The following is a 16,450-nucleotide window of genomic DNA, read 5'->3' on the forward strand; positions in this document are numbered from 1 at the left end:
AATATACACTGTCACATGTGAATCTGATTATTTTTGATAAATCAAAGACGTGAATTTTTTTAGAAAACTATTCTAATTGAATAGAAATAAAATTTGAATCCAGGGCCTCTTCCTTTTATTTTATTTTGATAATATGTTAAATTGTTTGATCAATTCATCAAACAGTTTAAACTTTTAAATAAGATGACCATACATTTTAACACCCATGATTTGACAAATTCATCAAAGTAAACTAATCAAACGATTGGATTAAATAAGCAGACAATTAAGATATGATGGTAAACACAGTACGAGATTACTTCCCATGTTTGAAAGGTCCTGTTAACGTGGTGATGACGAAATGGTTGAGTAAGCGTGCAATCACAGAGAGAAGATAGTGTATGAAAATGGGAAGAAAAAAAAAGTAAAAAAGAAACAAAAACGAGAAGCAAAAAAGAAAAGAACAAATCTTTAGGAGTGTGGGGCAAAAGGGTTAAAGAATAAGACGAATACCACGTCAACATATGCGGTATAGTGAATAAGATCTCGCCATCTTTAATCAAATATTTCGAAGTTGAGTCATAAAAATAGGAATTTTTTTGATGGGAAGCGCTTTCCTTTTTAATGGCTAGGTGGCATAAATCTGAATTAATCAAGTAAATACCAAATACAAGATGATTATTAAAAAAAAGAAAAGAATGAGGATTTCTTGAATTTTAGCTTGGTGTTTGGGTCAGCTATCATTCACTATCACACACTCCCTTGGGTGGAGTCGATAACCCCAGAAAAGGAATTGTAGTTCATGTGTAGCTTTCACAAGCCATTGGTGGGCCATGGAATCTTACATTCTCTCTCACTATATATATAGCCCATACCCTTCCATAAAAATGAAAAATATATATGTCTAAACAAGTTTTCAAGAAGAAAGGTGAGAACTTTACAAGAAAAGTTGAAGTTGGTGGATGTAATCATCATATATATAAAGGTGGGTAGAAGTGCAATTTTTTTAGCAAACGCAACATTTTGTTTTTGTTGTAGCTTGTTTGTTGGTGTTAGTTGAGAGTAGTACATATAGGGATGGGTAGACAACCTTGTTGTGACAAACTTGGAGTGAAGAAAGGGCCATGGACAGGTGAGGAAGACAAGAAACTCATCAATTTCATTCTTACAAATGGCCAATGTTGTTGGCGTGCTGTCCCTAAACTTGCCGGTCTTCGGCGTTGCGGTAAGAGTTGTCGTCTCCGATGGACTAATTACCTTCGACCAGACTTGAAAAGAGGCCTTCTTAGTGAAGCTGAGGAGAAATTGGTCATTGATCTCCATGCTCGTCTTGGAAACAGGTACTCCCACTGTTTGAGTTTATGTGTCATACTATCCTTTGTAATAATCTGTCTCGAAAAGAATGTCATACTTTATTTTTTAGAAATAATTTAATTTTGAACTTAATGAGATGATTTATAGTCATATCAATGTCTAGCTACCACAAGTTTCGAAAGTCTTTTTTTCTTTTCTTAAATCCAATGCTCAATCAAACACCCCATATGAATTGAGACAGAAGGAGTAATATACTTCTCTTTGTGTTTTTTAGTTAAAGAGGAACTTCTTTATTGTAGAGTTTTCTTATCCTTTGTAAGCTTTACTTAATATGATGAGTTTTAGTGGTTAATTTGGGCTTTTATGTAGAGTTTTCTCGTGTTTCATGTTCTTTTTGATCCCTATGTACTGTGTACATTTTCATGCTACAGAAAGAAAGGCAAAAGGAAAAGTTTCTTTTCCTAGAGTTATGATTGAACTCATAATAAATGTTAGTACTATTACGAAAGCTATTGTTGCTTTTAAAAGTGCATGACTTTTGTGGGGAAAAAAGGAAACAAAACAAGATAAGAAATTTATATATATCTTATGCTACAATTTTATTCATTTTTGGTGAAATGAAGCTTCTTGATCACTGATTTTACTTTTACCCTTCATGATTAATCCTGCATTATCAAGTAATGTACTATCGCTATATTAAAATATTCTGGCTTCAAAAAGAAGTGTATTTATTTTATCTTATCAATGATCAATCTATTTCATTTCTTCTTGAAGTGGACTTGAAATAGTAGTTAATTAGTAATTCCTTTTCCTTACCTTGCTTTAGTTTGTCCATTATAATATTTTCAAACTTTTTTGCAACAGGTGGTCCAAAATTGCTGCAAGATTACCGGGAAGGACTGACAATGAGATAAAAAATCATTGGAACACACATATTAAGAAAAAGCTTCTCAAAATGGGGATTGATCCTGTTACACATGAACCACTCAACAAAGAAGAAAATCCAACTGATCAACCAATCCTAGAATCTGGTCAAAATAATGTTCATCAGCAGGTAGTGGTTGTACCGGAGAGTACAAGCGTCACTGCAGCAGCCACCTCGTTAGAATTAGATAACTCTTCTACGTCATCTTCTTCTGCTTCTTCGTCTGAAAACTCTTGTAATGAATCCAAGCTTGTCCTCAACGCGTTTAACGAAAATGATCCACTGCTGAGTTGCCTACTGGAAGCTGATGATGCTCCTCCTCGTATGGATTCGCCATGGGAACTTCCCCCAAAAAGTTTCGACAACATCAACAACATGACAGCATGGGACGATGAAAGTTTCAATTGGCTATTGGATTGTCAAGATTTTGGGATCCATGACTTTGGTTTTGACAATTGCTTCAATGATGTTGAATTGGAGGTCTTTAACACCAAATATGACATGGAGAACAAGCAGTAATTATTAAAATTACTGAATTGGACATAGCCAAGAAATTCTAGTTTTCACAACATTAGTGTTCTTCAAATTACATGCATGTTTACAAAGGTATCATGTCTGGAGTACTAGGAAGTTATATTTTGTTTGTATTGTACAAATTTTATTAATACTGCTTAGAATATTCTCGAAGAGTCCAAGGTGAAACCCTGCTTCTAATTTAGTGGTTTTTGGGCGACCTATAGCTAGCTACCAACCAACCAGTCAAATGAACCAATCATGTTAGGAAAAATAAAGTCCAAAGAGATATAAATGATATTGTATAGTTGTGTCAATTGTAGAGATGTTTAGTGCTATATCCCTGTGCCAAGGATGGGAACATGATATACTTTGAGGCAAATTATTGGAGGGGTTCATATGTACGTATATTATAAGAAACCTTTTGTAAATTATTATGTGGAGATATATAAATTATAATGACACCCTCTTCTTTTTATCTGTCCTCTCTGTAATTTCCTCCTTTTCCTCTTTTCTTCTTTTGAGTCTTGGCAACAACATAACTAGCGCTTATGATTTTCGGAGCTATCATAGATGCAATATATCAATATACCTGATATAAAAGTAGCTGATAATAAATTAAGTGTTGAAAAGTGTTTTTAGGTGTTGAACCTGGTTTTAGAATTGAACAATTACATATTTGGATGGAAGTGTTGAAGCTGAAAATAAATTGTTAGTGTGTTTGATAAAAAGGTGTGAATACTGACTTTTTATTATTCAATGATCAATATTACCTATATATATATATATAAAATTTAAAGTATTTTGACGTAAAAGGACGAATAACGGAAATAGAATAGAGATCTAATTTAGAATTTATGTTTCGGGAAGAGTATTTAGTAGATTACAAAAGATATTAGAGATAAAATCATAAAGCTTGATCAAACCAAAAGTACTGTATAAGCTGCAAAATTATAAGTTGAGATCAACTTATGATTTTTGATTGATTTTAACTTCTAAGAACTTTTGCGTTTAAATAAATTAAAAAGTAACTATAAGCAAATTTGACCTGCTTATAAACTTATTAAACGAAATAGCAAACCCACTCTTAGTAGCCGCAATATTTATATTTATTAAAAAAGGTTATTTACCTTTTTCATTTATATTAATATGGTAACCGCCTTGTAAATATTCATTCTCGCAGGAATCTTGGAACTAATGAATTTTTTTGAAGTTCTTGAAAGTGAGTGATATGATCTGGGAGTTTAAAACTACTCTGCAACAATTGAATGATGTTAATTTTAACACCACTTTAGTAGTTCAGTAGTTTTAGAGTTCGTCACGATGTTATCTTTCTGAAAAAGGAGATATAATTAAAGGAACTACTCCACATTCAAATCAGAGTAAGATCTTAATAAATAAAAAGTGCAAAAATAATGTTTCAAATAGTTTTTTCTACTTACAATATTGTTACACCCCGTATCTTAAAACTAGGGTTATAACCGTAATGTTAGAGTTTTAGCGAAAAAATTGAAAGTTTGTACGTATTACGAAAATGGTTGACAGGCCTATTTCGGGCACCCATAACCCCTTGATTAGTTGGGAATTTGGAGAAGTACCCTTAACGAAAGTTGTAGTACGAAGTTTCTAACCATATAAAAGACCAGGACTATCAAAGATCGGAGCAGGGAGATATGATCGTCGCAAGATGGCTAATTGTAAGGCGCTTAAAATTCGATAGAATCAACTAAGCTTTCGTTACGTCTGCATTCAAGCCCAATTTCATGAAAATATACCTAAAACTGATAGTTTTAGCTCTTTGAATAGCTTTCCACCTGTATATTGGGGAGCGTGAGCAGAGCTTTGTGTTAGGAGTTATGCCAATTTTACTGAACGCTGTCGACGAGCAGAAAAATGTGAAATTTTGACTAAGTGTAAAATGGATAGGGGAGCTCGCTGAGCTCACCCCAAAGCGAGGTAGGGGCAAGCCATAGACTGCACTCAGCAAGGTAGGGGTCCAAAAGTGAAAAAATTGGGAAAAATCGTCTTAGTGTAAAATGGATAGGGGAGCTCGACCCTAAGCGAGGCAAGGCTTGCCTTAGACTGCTGTCACGAACCGACCGGTGGGCTACGACGGGCACCCGGTACTAACCCACCCGGGCACCTCTTATCGTACATTCGTATTCACGTTTAGTTGGACCACATGGCTTTCTCATAATTTCCATACATCAATAGTACTAATCTTATTGGGCAACAACACATTTATATCATCATCGACAACAATGCCCATATCTATATACACAAGCCGATGAGGCTATCAAAATAATGTACAAAATATGAGCCGTCAAGGCTACAAGACATCTAACCATGCACAACTATCTACGAACCTCTAAGGAGAGTATGTATCATCATATAGGCGGGACAGGACCCCGCCATACCCATATGTATATACACAAAAGAATAATACCAAAAGCTGTAGCTCCGGATGAAATGGAGCTCCTCTATGCAGTCTCTGAACAACTAATCTATGGATCAAGCCTGTCTCCCTGTCCACCTGCGGGCATGACGCAGCGTCCACAAATAAAAAGACGTCAGTACGAATAATGTACTGAATATGTAAAGCATAATCAACATCATAGTAGAAGCGTAAGAAATAGCATAAGATAGAAAATCAGGAGGTGATAGAACCATTTGTACCTCTAGTGACCATCATCATATTTACTTACTTGTCTTTCATAGGGACCTTCTATTTCTAATGCTTACTCATGCATATATACATATATATACATATTCGTATTCGTATTTATTCCGTACCCGACCACAAAGGTTCGGTGATTCACATACCCGGCCATGACGAGACTCGGTGATTATACATACCTGGCCCTACCAAGGCTCAGTGTTATCCGTACCCAACTGCAGAGGTGTGCGCGCGATAAGTATCATACCCAGCCATATAAGCTCGGTGTTACATAATAGTCATACATACTTAGATACGTATACATAAGAGCCCATAAGTATCATCAACATCATTACCATCATCGTTTTAGTTACGTCTATCCTTGGAGGATCAACTATCATATAAGGAAGGCAATGGACTCATGAAAGTATCGAGGATCATGAGCTTTAGTAACTTTAGAGATAGAATCATTTGGAGGACATTATGGGACTCATGAAAGAGTATATAGCAAAGGAACCATGCCTTAAAGAAAGAAGGGTTAGCCTTACATACCTCTTTGTCTTCTTAGCTATTTAATGTTCACCATCGAAACTTGAATAATCTACATTTAGAAGGATTCATACCATAGTTAAGCCTTAATGATACCTTTAAACCTAAACTAGAATAATTCATGATTTAACGAAAATTGGGCAGCACTTCCCCTATTACATCGACTTCCACTATACTACAATACAACTCCCAAACATCCACAATAGCATCCACAATATCACAATCAAGTAATCACATTACATTAAGCCTTCAATATTCACTCTCATATTCAACTCATACTTGCAACTTCATACCAACTTTTGCACATTTTCATGCAACGATTCCTTATCACCATTATTGCCTTCCATAACAAGATTATATCCATATCATACTAAGAATCATGACTCAAGTTAGCTTACTACTCACAAACATCATAAAAGCTACATTTAGACTTTATTTTCTACTTCCTTCTTCTACCCAAGTTTTGCTACAACCAAGGATGCTCAATAACATGAAATAAACATGAAAACTAACCTTTTTATCCCATAGGAACAAGCTTTGGAGCAGCTATTAACTTGTACAAAAACCCTAGCTACAATGCCCAAGTATTTCTTGAAATCTACCAACCCTAGGAAGCCTTCTAACACATGAACACTTTGATTCTTGCTATTTGATATTTGTAATCTCTTGGGTTTGAGTGAAATATGTTGGGAAAAGGGTTTTGGAGCCTTGGAGAGCTTGGAAGAAATGTGGGAAATGAAAATAAAGTGAGGGTCATCCATGTTTATAAAAAGAAAATTCTGACTCGACCCGATTATACGGCCAATTATATGGGCCGTATAATTTATACGGTCCGTATAATCAGACCGTATAATATCACCGGGTTTCATCCTTCTCTGGAAGAAATCTATGGACCATTATACGGGCCGTATAATTTATACGGTCTGCACAAATGGCCGTACAACTGGGAATTTTCGAATTCCATTCTCGTCGACTCGTTTGACTTCCAATCCTCGTGGAACCTTTTTGGCACTTATATAAGGCAACACATCTGGAATTTCCAAGGTGTAACAACTACGCTCGGCGAGCCTGGGTGTCCAAAATGCCCCATGCTATAAATTTAACACTTAACTAAAAATTTCATTTATCAGACATTCCAACTTCGTTCTAAAGCCGTGTTGTACCGTTTTCCTGCTCTCCTCATCCTTCCACGCCAAGGTAAGATCGCTCTAACGATTCCTAAGTAATTCCAACATTAATTCATGATTAATAACATGATTCTTCAACCAAAATATAGAATTTCCAAGGTAAATCCTTCTCAAGCGATTCAAAGCTAGAGTTTTGGTGTTCTTCGTCAGAGAAGCAGTTTAGTTTGTTGGATTGGAGCGATTACATGTATGTAGGGTTTCTATTTATGTGTGGGAACATCATTATTCTTTCACACGTCATGTTCTTCTATGATTATATGAAATCTCTTCAAAAACTAAGGTTCTAGACATGTTCATGATAACTCTAAGTACATGTACCATAATATATTATGTTTGTATTAATAATTCGTTATTGTGTTCTTGATATTCCATTTTGGTTATTAAAAATCTGTCCATAATTCATGAAAACCCATACTTTGTATATCATGGGTTCTTAAATGTAAGATATGAAGTATTATGCTTATTTTTATGAAAATCCTACATGTTTCCATGTTTTCATACAAGTACATGTATCCATCTTTTCATACAAGTTATATTATATATTTATCTTTATGTTATAATACAACCACGAATCATGTTTACAATCATATTTATATATTTCATGGGGTATTGAGCCAAATATATCCATGTTCATGCTTTTGGGAGTTGAACAGATTACCGAGAAAGCTCAGATCGCCTGAAACTACGTATGCTAGCGTAGGATAAGGATCGCTCCGCCCAGTTAAGACGATACCTTCATGTTCATGTCTTGTACCCCGGAAAGGTACAAGATGGCTTAGCTGGTTGGGTAGAGATCAGACACCACGTATTTACGTGGTGGTTACACATCGGTTATACTAAGGATCTCCCATTTAAAATGTTTTGCTCATGTTACATATATATATTCATGTTAGATGATACTCATGTTCATGTTCAGCTTACAAATACAGTTTCAGTTTCAGTTCTACTATTTCATGTGCCATGCTTATTTAGTTAAGTTGTTTTACATACCAGTGCAATTCGAATGCACTGACGTCCCCTTTTATTTGCTTGGGGGCCTGCATTTCACGATGCAGTTTTATAGGATGACGGATCTGCTCGTTAGGATTGCTTGTATCAGCTATTGGTGAGCCCTATTCTATTCGGGGTGTTATCTTTATTTATTTCACGTCCATTATACAGTTAAAGTATGTCGGGGTCCTTGTCTAGGTAAACAATTTAGCAGATAGACTCCTATCAGAGGTTTCATAGACTAGCCCAGTTATGTCATGTTAGATGTTCAAAGTTGTATAGCCAGTATTGGCTCATTACTTATTATGTTTTCAGACTATTCCGCATTCATGGTAAATTATTATTTTCAGACTTATGATTATTAATTTCCATGTTTATTACAAGTCATGCATGTTTTATTATGTTCCGCATCAGCTCATGCCCCATGTTGATTTAGCAAGCCATGTGGTTCATTTCGGTCACATTCAAATGTGCAATTGCGTCGTGTTACGCCTGTGCCATGATTCGGGACGTGAAAAATATTGCTTTGTGTATTAAGGTTTAAAGTGTTAATCTCTTGAGCTAGAAAATTAAGGGAAAAAGTAATTGAAAACTTAATTTATCTCATCAATTTCTCCTTAGTTTTGACTCTATCAACGACTAGAAAGCCAGTTCCCGTGCTCACCAAATAGTCAAAAAGTTGGTCGAAGATGGATTGATAATTGATCGACTCTTTAGTATATGGAGACTGTAGTAACTTTGTAAGGGGAATACTTCTTTATTTAGGATTTGCACAATGTCCATCCCAGACCGTAATACATCTAGCTACAATCTAAAACACTATACCCACCCTGCAAAATACTAAATATAATTATCTCAAATTACCATTGCCAATGGTAAACCACGTAAGTTTATATCCAAAATTACAGCTTTCACATTAATGCAATGACAAAATTAGAAAGCCATGAGTTATTAATGTGGGAAGTAGATACCATAACCCCAAAACTTTTTTGTACATCATTATGCTGAATAGGTATACTTTTATCGATAATATGTGCAGAATAGCTCAATACATTGTATCTTCAAGCACACATCACAAGTACATCCAAATTCATCATTCCCACCGAGCATGAGTTGTAGTCCTAAGCTTAGTAGTCAGCCTCTTCCATTCCAAACCACACTATATCGAGAGGTCTGAGGTACCTTCAAGAAGTAGGTGAACACCAATCAACTAAAGAAACTGAAATTAAGAGGAGTGCAAAAATAGATATTAGCGGGTCACAAAGTATGAGTTAGAGCTGTTTCACCTAGTGCACAAATATTTCCTTGTTTCATGGGAGAATTTAACATATGGATAACCTTTTAGTCTCAGTTTCAACGTTTTAGATCACTAATGGAGGCAATGAAGAGATTCCCTCCTGCTATGACCATGTGTACAACACATGGAGTTTATGGGAACTAAAGGGATAACAAAGTCATTAAGGCTAAGCACCAGGAGGGTGTCAAGTGGGCTAGGCCGGACCGGGCCGGGCCGAGCCATTTAAACGTGGGCCACAGGGGGACGGGCTTGGGGAGGGAAAAGGGTGTCCGGCCCAGCCCACCCCGGATAGGGGCTACACCTCGGGCTAACCGGCCGGGCCGGGCTTTTTTTTTTTTTTTTTTTTTTTTTTAAGTTCTAATACAAAAATAGAAATTTACATTTACTACTAATAATAATAAAATTAACATTTACATCTAATGATAAAATTGCTAAATTAAAAAAAAGTTTAGTCGTAAAGCTAGCCGTTGTAAATTTAAAAAACTAGTCGTTGCTAATTTTATTTGAACCCCTAAATACTTTGGTCATATTTTCAAACTATAAATACCCCTCCATTCTTCTTCATTTTCACACAATTCTCTTTATCTAAGTTTGTTATTCAACTAGTGTACATTACTTCACCTCCACCTTCTCCTCGAGTTCGCATCAACTTCAAGGCAGTAGTGGATGCATTTTTTTGAAAGTAAATGAGGAACATGCTAAATGTCAACATGTGGTGACATATATCTCCACAAGTCCAGAGCGTCGGGTATTAGCCTATTGGGGAGGGGGTGGAGGGGGTACCGTGTGTTGCGTAGACACTTGTGAAAAGGCATGAAATTGAACTGAATGATTTATCAAAGGTATATTTGTTGAGATAAGTACTATCACAATCTAATATATACTATATACTGAAAATGTATCAAAGGTATATTTGTTTAGAAAACAAGATTGTCTAGCTTTAAAATACAATTTTAAAGAAAACTAAAGTGCTCCGTAAAAAGAGACTCCTAATTTATTGGGATACAATATTTTTAAAATACGTATTATTAGTAATAAATGTAGTACTTATCTTTTTTTTTTTTTTTTTTTTTAATTCGAAGTGGGCCGGGTCGGGCCGGTGCCCCGGTGGGCCATCACCCGGGCTACTGGTGGGCCGGGCTGGTGGGCTGTCCACCTTCTCCGGCCCCGCCCCCTAATAAAGCCCACCTAGCCCAGCCCCTTACACCTCTTAGTGGGTTTGGGCTGGGCCGGTGGTGGGCCGGGTTTTGGGCTGGCCCCGCCCACTTGACACCCTTACACCAGGTCACTGTCTCTAGTTCATAAAAAATATTTTCTCAAGTGGCATTGGTTAGGAGATCATGGGAAAACTTAACCTACCTAACAGAATTCTTCAAGTAATGGTATAATTAATTAAAGGAAAAAAAACTGAATAAAATCACACCGTAGTATTTGCTCAAACAGAACCAAGGGTAACTAAAAAGAAACTTAGTACTACCAACTTGTATAGAGACATAACTGGTGTTGACATACTATCAAAAGCTCCCAAGCATCAAATATGTCTGGTGTTTAATCCTTGCAATATTTGTTAGTATTAGATTTGTAATTAATTTTCAGATACCCATTTCTCAGATCTCTACTGACCACTCTCTTATTCTATCCTACAATTTTCAAAAGTTGTAGGTTCAACATTTTCAACGGAATCTCCATATTATTATTTCTTACTTCTTCCACTATATCCATCTTTTTATAACACCATAATAGTACACTATAAAAAATTTAGTAATCTAATAAGTTGCACCACTTAGATCCTCGTTTTTTCTCGGTGAAAGCACATGTTACAATAAGTCAGATCACATTAAATGAGTGGAAAGCAAGAGTTTTTAACCAAAAGAAGAAATTGAAATGAGTAGAACACATATGATAGAATGAAGGATAAACATTATAAACCCTCCGTTCCATTTTAAGTGTCTTACTTTCCTTTTTGGTCTGTCCCAAAAAGAGTGTCTCTTTTTATATTTAGTAAGTTGACATTTCAAACATCCTACGTGGCAAGTTTAAAATCACAAGATTCAAAGTACTTTTTGCTACTTTATCCATCTTTAATTTAAGATCACAAGATTCAAAAGTCTCACTCTATTTCTTAAACTTCGTGCCACTTCGTGCCAAGCTCTATTTGTTAAATTTCGTGTCAAGTCAAACTAAGACATTTAAATTGGGACGGAGGGAGTAAATGAAAAAAGAAGTCGGTCATCCAAAGGATGAAACTCCAACATTATGTTAGGAAGGGACTTGCATATTAATCACAAGCTAGCTATTGAAAAAGGACGTATTCAAGCTATATAAGAAACCGACTTCTTTTGGCAAGAGTTAGATTATCATTTGGAATCCTACTTATTAACCATATGAGGAGAAGTCCAACCTATAAGACACATAGCTTCATAAATCGCTCTTGAATTTCACACTGAATTTTCTAGCCAAATCTCAGAATTACGGTTGAATGAACTTCCCTGCTATTTCCATATTTCATGTTTGTAAGTTCTTAAATATCACTCAATGTTGTGCATCTTAAAAGAAAACTCTACTCCAAGTCCTCTATGATTAGTTACTCAAACTTTTCACAATGGATAACGAAAACTTGTTATCATAAACAAAGTTCAACACTTACTCGCAGCAATTGTCCATTTTTATTGACTTCTAGGCATCATCATAAGAACTAAGCTTGACGTGTATCAAAATAAGAACTTTGACAATTAAATCTTTCAATCATAACCAGTCCACAGGCAAACGAAGAAAATAGTAAACGCAACAACCACATTCAATAAAATGGACCAATAATCCCGTAATACCAGCACACTTCTATTAACCCCAAAACAACTAAAGGAGACAAAATTTGATATTAATTATCATTCTAAAAATCTAGAATTGTAGTACAATTTTATTAACACCCAATGCAGTTCTCCACACCTATAACCATAAAAGAATCAATGCCACATTATTTGTCTCTAGACCTCTTATATATGCTTTTAGGGGGTTGGGGTTCCAAACTAAAGAGAAAAACATTGGGAACTTCATCTATATATTTTCAACAATAATGTCCAATTGAAGAATTTAATGTACTTTATATATGAATATGTTGGTAGAACACCTATAAAAAAAACCTGGATTCGAAGAGATTGGTTACTAAGCCACGTCCTCTTCAATTCCCCTAGTCTTCCTCCTTCAGATACTACAATGTTATCATCTCCTGCTTAATGCTCTTCACTTCCACTGTACTATGCCTTTTTATTCCACACGAAAGCAATTTTATATGCATTCAGACATATAATCAAACACATTAGATGAATATGTAGTAGGAAGAATCATTTATATGACTCGTATATATTATCAAAGTACTCAGAAGAAAGAAAAATAGAAAAGAGAGAAGAAGAATCTCATTATTTTAGATTTATCTTCTTTTGTAGGTGAGAAGAAAATTATCAATCAAATAAAAAGAATGCATATTCTTACAGGGCAGTTACTCGATCACGCCTTATGGAACTCAAGAATCCACTGAGGAATTTTTCTCACACAACGCAAAGATAAACTGATTCTCTAACTGCAGGATGTGGGAAGTTGTCACAATTCAGAACATGCAGGTCCAAAATAGGTAACCAACTGGGGAAAAGAAAATCCATGAATATGTAAGAAGAAGATACAAACATATCAGAAAAAAATAAAGCTCAATTGATACCCAAAATTCAGAAAATAAAAAAAAGGAACCGTTTTTATGACAGTAAGGAACAATTTATATCCAGTTACCTGAAAAGTAATACAGTCCGTTTTTATACTAAAACAAGTACCATGTTTCCCCCCTCAGCAGCACTCACTGCAAGAGCAAAAACAAAAGCAGAAGAATGGTGAGAAACTCGAAACAGAGATGATACTTAAAAGAGTGAAGAACAGAGAAACACATAAGCGGACATGCTCTAAAAACTGAGCAGTAGAACTTAAATTCAGAGGAAGGGTTTGTGATATCTGTCTCTACAGTGAAATACATGTTGTACACTAACATAAAGTGCAATATACACGTGTCCTTATGTAAGCATATGAGGACACAATGAGAATTGTATAAAAGACCAAGGGCCCAAAAGTAATACAAAATTGAAAAGTTTGCACACGGTACGATAATTGGAGCATGTGTTCGTCTTTCAAGTCTCATTTCTAATATAGAGTAAAATATGAAATACATGTTGTACGCTAACATAAAGTGGGCTGGGCATAAATACCGAAAATTGAAAAATCGAACCGAAACTTCAACAAACCGAACCGAACCGAACTAGTTTGGTTCAATGTTTGGTGTCCATCGTCAAAAAATCAACCAAAATAAATTAACCGAAGTTTGATAAAACCGAACCGAAAACCGAACGCGCACCGAAATTTAATACATTACCCAAAAAAATTAAAATATCCAGCCCATTAAGTTTAAAGCAAAAAAAACCCAATTGTAATAATTCCTCTTTTGCATTTGTATCCCTAATTTTTCACTTCAATTGAAAAAATCAAATATCCTTAATAAAGAAAGGTAACTAGAATGTCTCTTTAGGATTAATGTATGTCCTTTATGTGTTTTCTTAATTATTCTTAAAGTATATATATAACACCTAGTAATCCTATGTCATGATTATAGTTTTCTGTTCTTGTGTATCCTGTTTGTTTGATTTTGATTTCAATTTATCAGTTTTATGTTTTATTGCTTTTGAGAATATGAATTAGTGTCAATGGAATCGCTTCTAATATTATATTAAAAAAACCGAATTGAAAAAATCGAAACCGAACCGAACCGAACTAGTTTGGTTCGGTATTTGGTGTCCACCTTCAAAAAACCGAACCCGAAATAGCCAAACCGAACCGAAAAACCGAACGCTCACCCCTAACATAAAGTGCAATATACACGTGTCCTTAGGTAAGCTTATGAGGACACAATTGGAATTGTATAAAAGACCAAGGGCCCAAAAGTAATACAAAATTGAAAAGTTTACTCAATAAAGCGCACGGTACAGTAATTGGAGCATGTGTTCGTCCTTCAAGTCTCACTTCTAATATATAGAGTAAAATAGTTTGCACTCTCTACGTACTTTATAACCAGTAAAAAAATACTTTTATAATATTATATTCCGGGTAACGTCGATGTATTTTTTAACCTTTTTACGTTAAGCTGACACGTAAAAAGTAATGCAAAATAGTAGATTCACAAAGCTGAGCACTAACCTGCTAAAATTTGTCGGCAGGTGACGATTGCGTTATAGGATTATCAAGATGGAGCTATTATTAAGTTTATAAGGCACTAAAATGGAGATACTTCCAGTGATAAAATTAATTATGTCATCTTTCGACTAAATGTGATGTTCACATTCCCTTGATACTACTGTTGTTTGCTAGTTGTGGAACCTAGCTATCGACCGTTACCAAAAAATCAAGATTACTATATATCAGTTTAAGTTATGTACTATCTTATAAGTGTAATTTTTTTACATTATTAAGTCAGTCAAAGAATATCTATAGGCAAGCATTCTTAAAATGTAGTAGAATTTATAATCTTGAAATAAAATATTTTACCTGTTACAACAAGTAAAAGTGACGCGATGACCTATTTTACAGAACTTAGTAAGTTGGGAGTGTTAATTTGTGTATTAAACCTAATTTGTTGGCCAAAGTACTTTTATATGAGTTTGATATCGACATCTAGTATTTTCTTCCTGAAGTTGTGTGGTTAATTGTGATAAAAAGATATGGTGATGCAAAATACATTTTAAGGAAGTAAAGTTGGCCTGGACTCAACTTTGTAATATACCTTTCGAAGAACACGATGAACTTCCAATTTTTGGTAATATCAGACTTAATAATGTATGGTTCCCCTCATGATTTGCCTTTTTTCTTTTCCAATATTCTGAGACGTTGACATCATTCCTTATTTGGATTAATTTTTTTGATCTACTCATCCGTTTTTTATCCATCATTTTTTCCTATTCTTTTAAACGAAGCTGAGTGATATATTCTTGAGCTACAGGATTTACTAAATCTTTATGATGAGATTTGATAACAAAAAAGGCAAAAACTTTCCCCTTTGGCATCGTCTGTACTCAATTTATTTTAATAAGTATCATGCTACTATGTTTATGAAGCTTAGACTATAAAAAAGACTGCACATAACATACAGTATATATGATGTATATGTCACTGATATACTATATTCTAACTTAATTGCTACTCGACAAAATTTCCAAGTCTTCTCCTAGCGAAAGTTAAAGGTGTTTACGTACCTTTTTTATTATTTTAATTCATGGTGTTCGGGCTAGCTTTACGCTCAACGTACAGCAACAAAAACATATCCAGTATAATCTCATACCCAACTTATGCGCACTTCAATTAATTTCACAGGATATCTGCTACCTCTCACCAGTACATGTATCAGTTAATTCTGTCCATCAAAACTTGGATTTATGGGGAAAAATCAGTAATATTTATGGTGTGTACGTACCTTAAAATGACTTCATCATACAGAAGGGAAAGATCGCCTTTTAAGCTTAATTTACATGTTGATCAAAGTCATCTAAAGTAATGTAGCTTAAGACTTTTTTGGACAAAATTAGTGGAAGTAAAGTACATACCTACCTTTATCCACAACAAATGACACTGAGAAAATGGTTCCTCCTTTGCTAAGAGGTAGTTGAGAATTATGTCTGCCAATTAGGAAATTATGGAGATCGAATATTATCTCATATCATACTGCTCTTGAAATCCCACTACCCCTTTGAGAAGTGGTCGTATTTTGGGTGTTGAATGAGCAGGTTGGGATCAACCTTTGCTGATTAAAATAGGTTGAGTTAATAAATGTACATCTCATTTATGAATTGCATTCGGGCGATTAAAATGGGCAGGGGCGGAGCCAGTGGCGGAGCCAGGATTCATATTAAGGGGTGTCAAAAAATGTAGAAATGTCGTGACCTAGGTTTGAACCCATGATCTTAAAGACTTTTTGCAACCCCTTAACCGCTATGCTAAGCCTTCAACTTGTATTA

General features: G+C 35.1%; 1 protein-coding gene across 1 annotated transcript; it reads left to right on the forward strand.

The window, feature by feature from the left end:
• The first annotated feature begins 874 nt into the window (after positions 1–874).
• LOC132030426 (MYB-like transcription factor ODO1) lies at positions 875–3,209 on the forward strand. The gene is made up of 2 exons (XM_059420051.1): positions 875–1,319; positions 2,158–3,209. Exons 1-2 carry the CDS (start codon positions 1,057–1,059, stop codon positions 2,735–2,737), a joined length of 843 nt encoding a protein of 280 aa, XP_059276034.1. The 5' UTR covers positions 875–1,056; the 3' UTR covers positions 2,738–3,209.
• Positions 3,210–16,450: the final 13,241 nt, after the last annotated feature.

This window comes from Lycium ferocissimum, chromosome 9 (assembly GCF_029784015.1).
Source record: "Lycium ferocissimum isolate CSIRO_LF1 chromosome 9, AGI_CSIRO_Lferr_CH_V1, whole genome shotgun sequence".
Taxonomy (NCBI): domain Eukaryota; kingdom Viridiplantae; phylum Streptophyta; class Magnoliopsida; order Solanales; family Solanaceae; genus Lycium; species Lycium ferocissimum.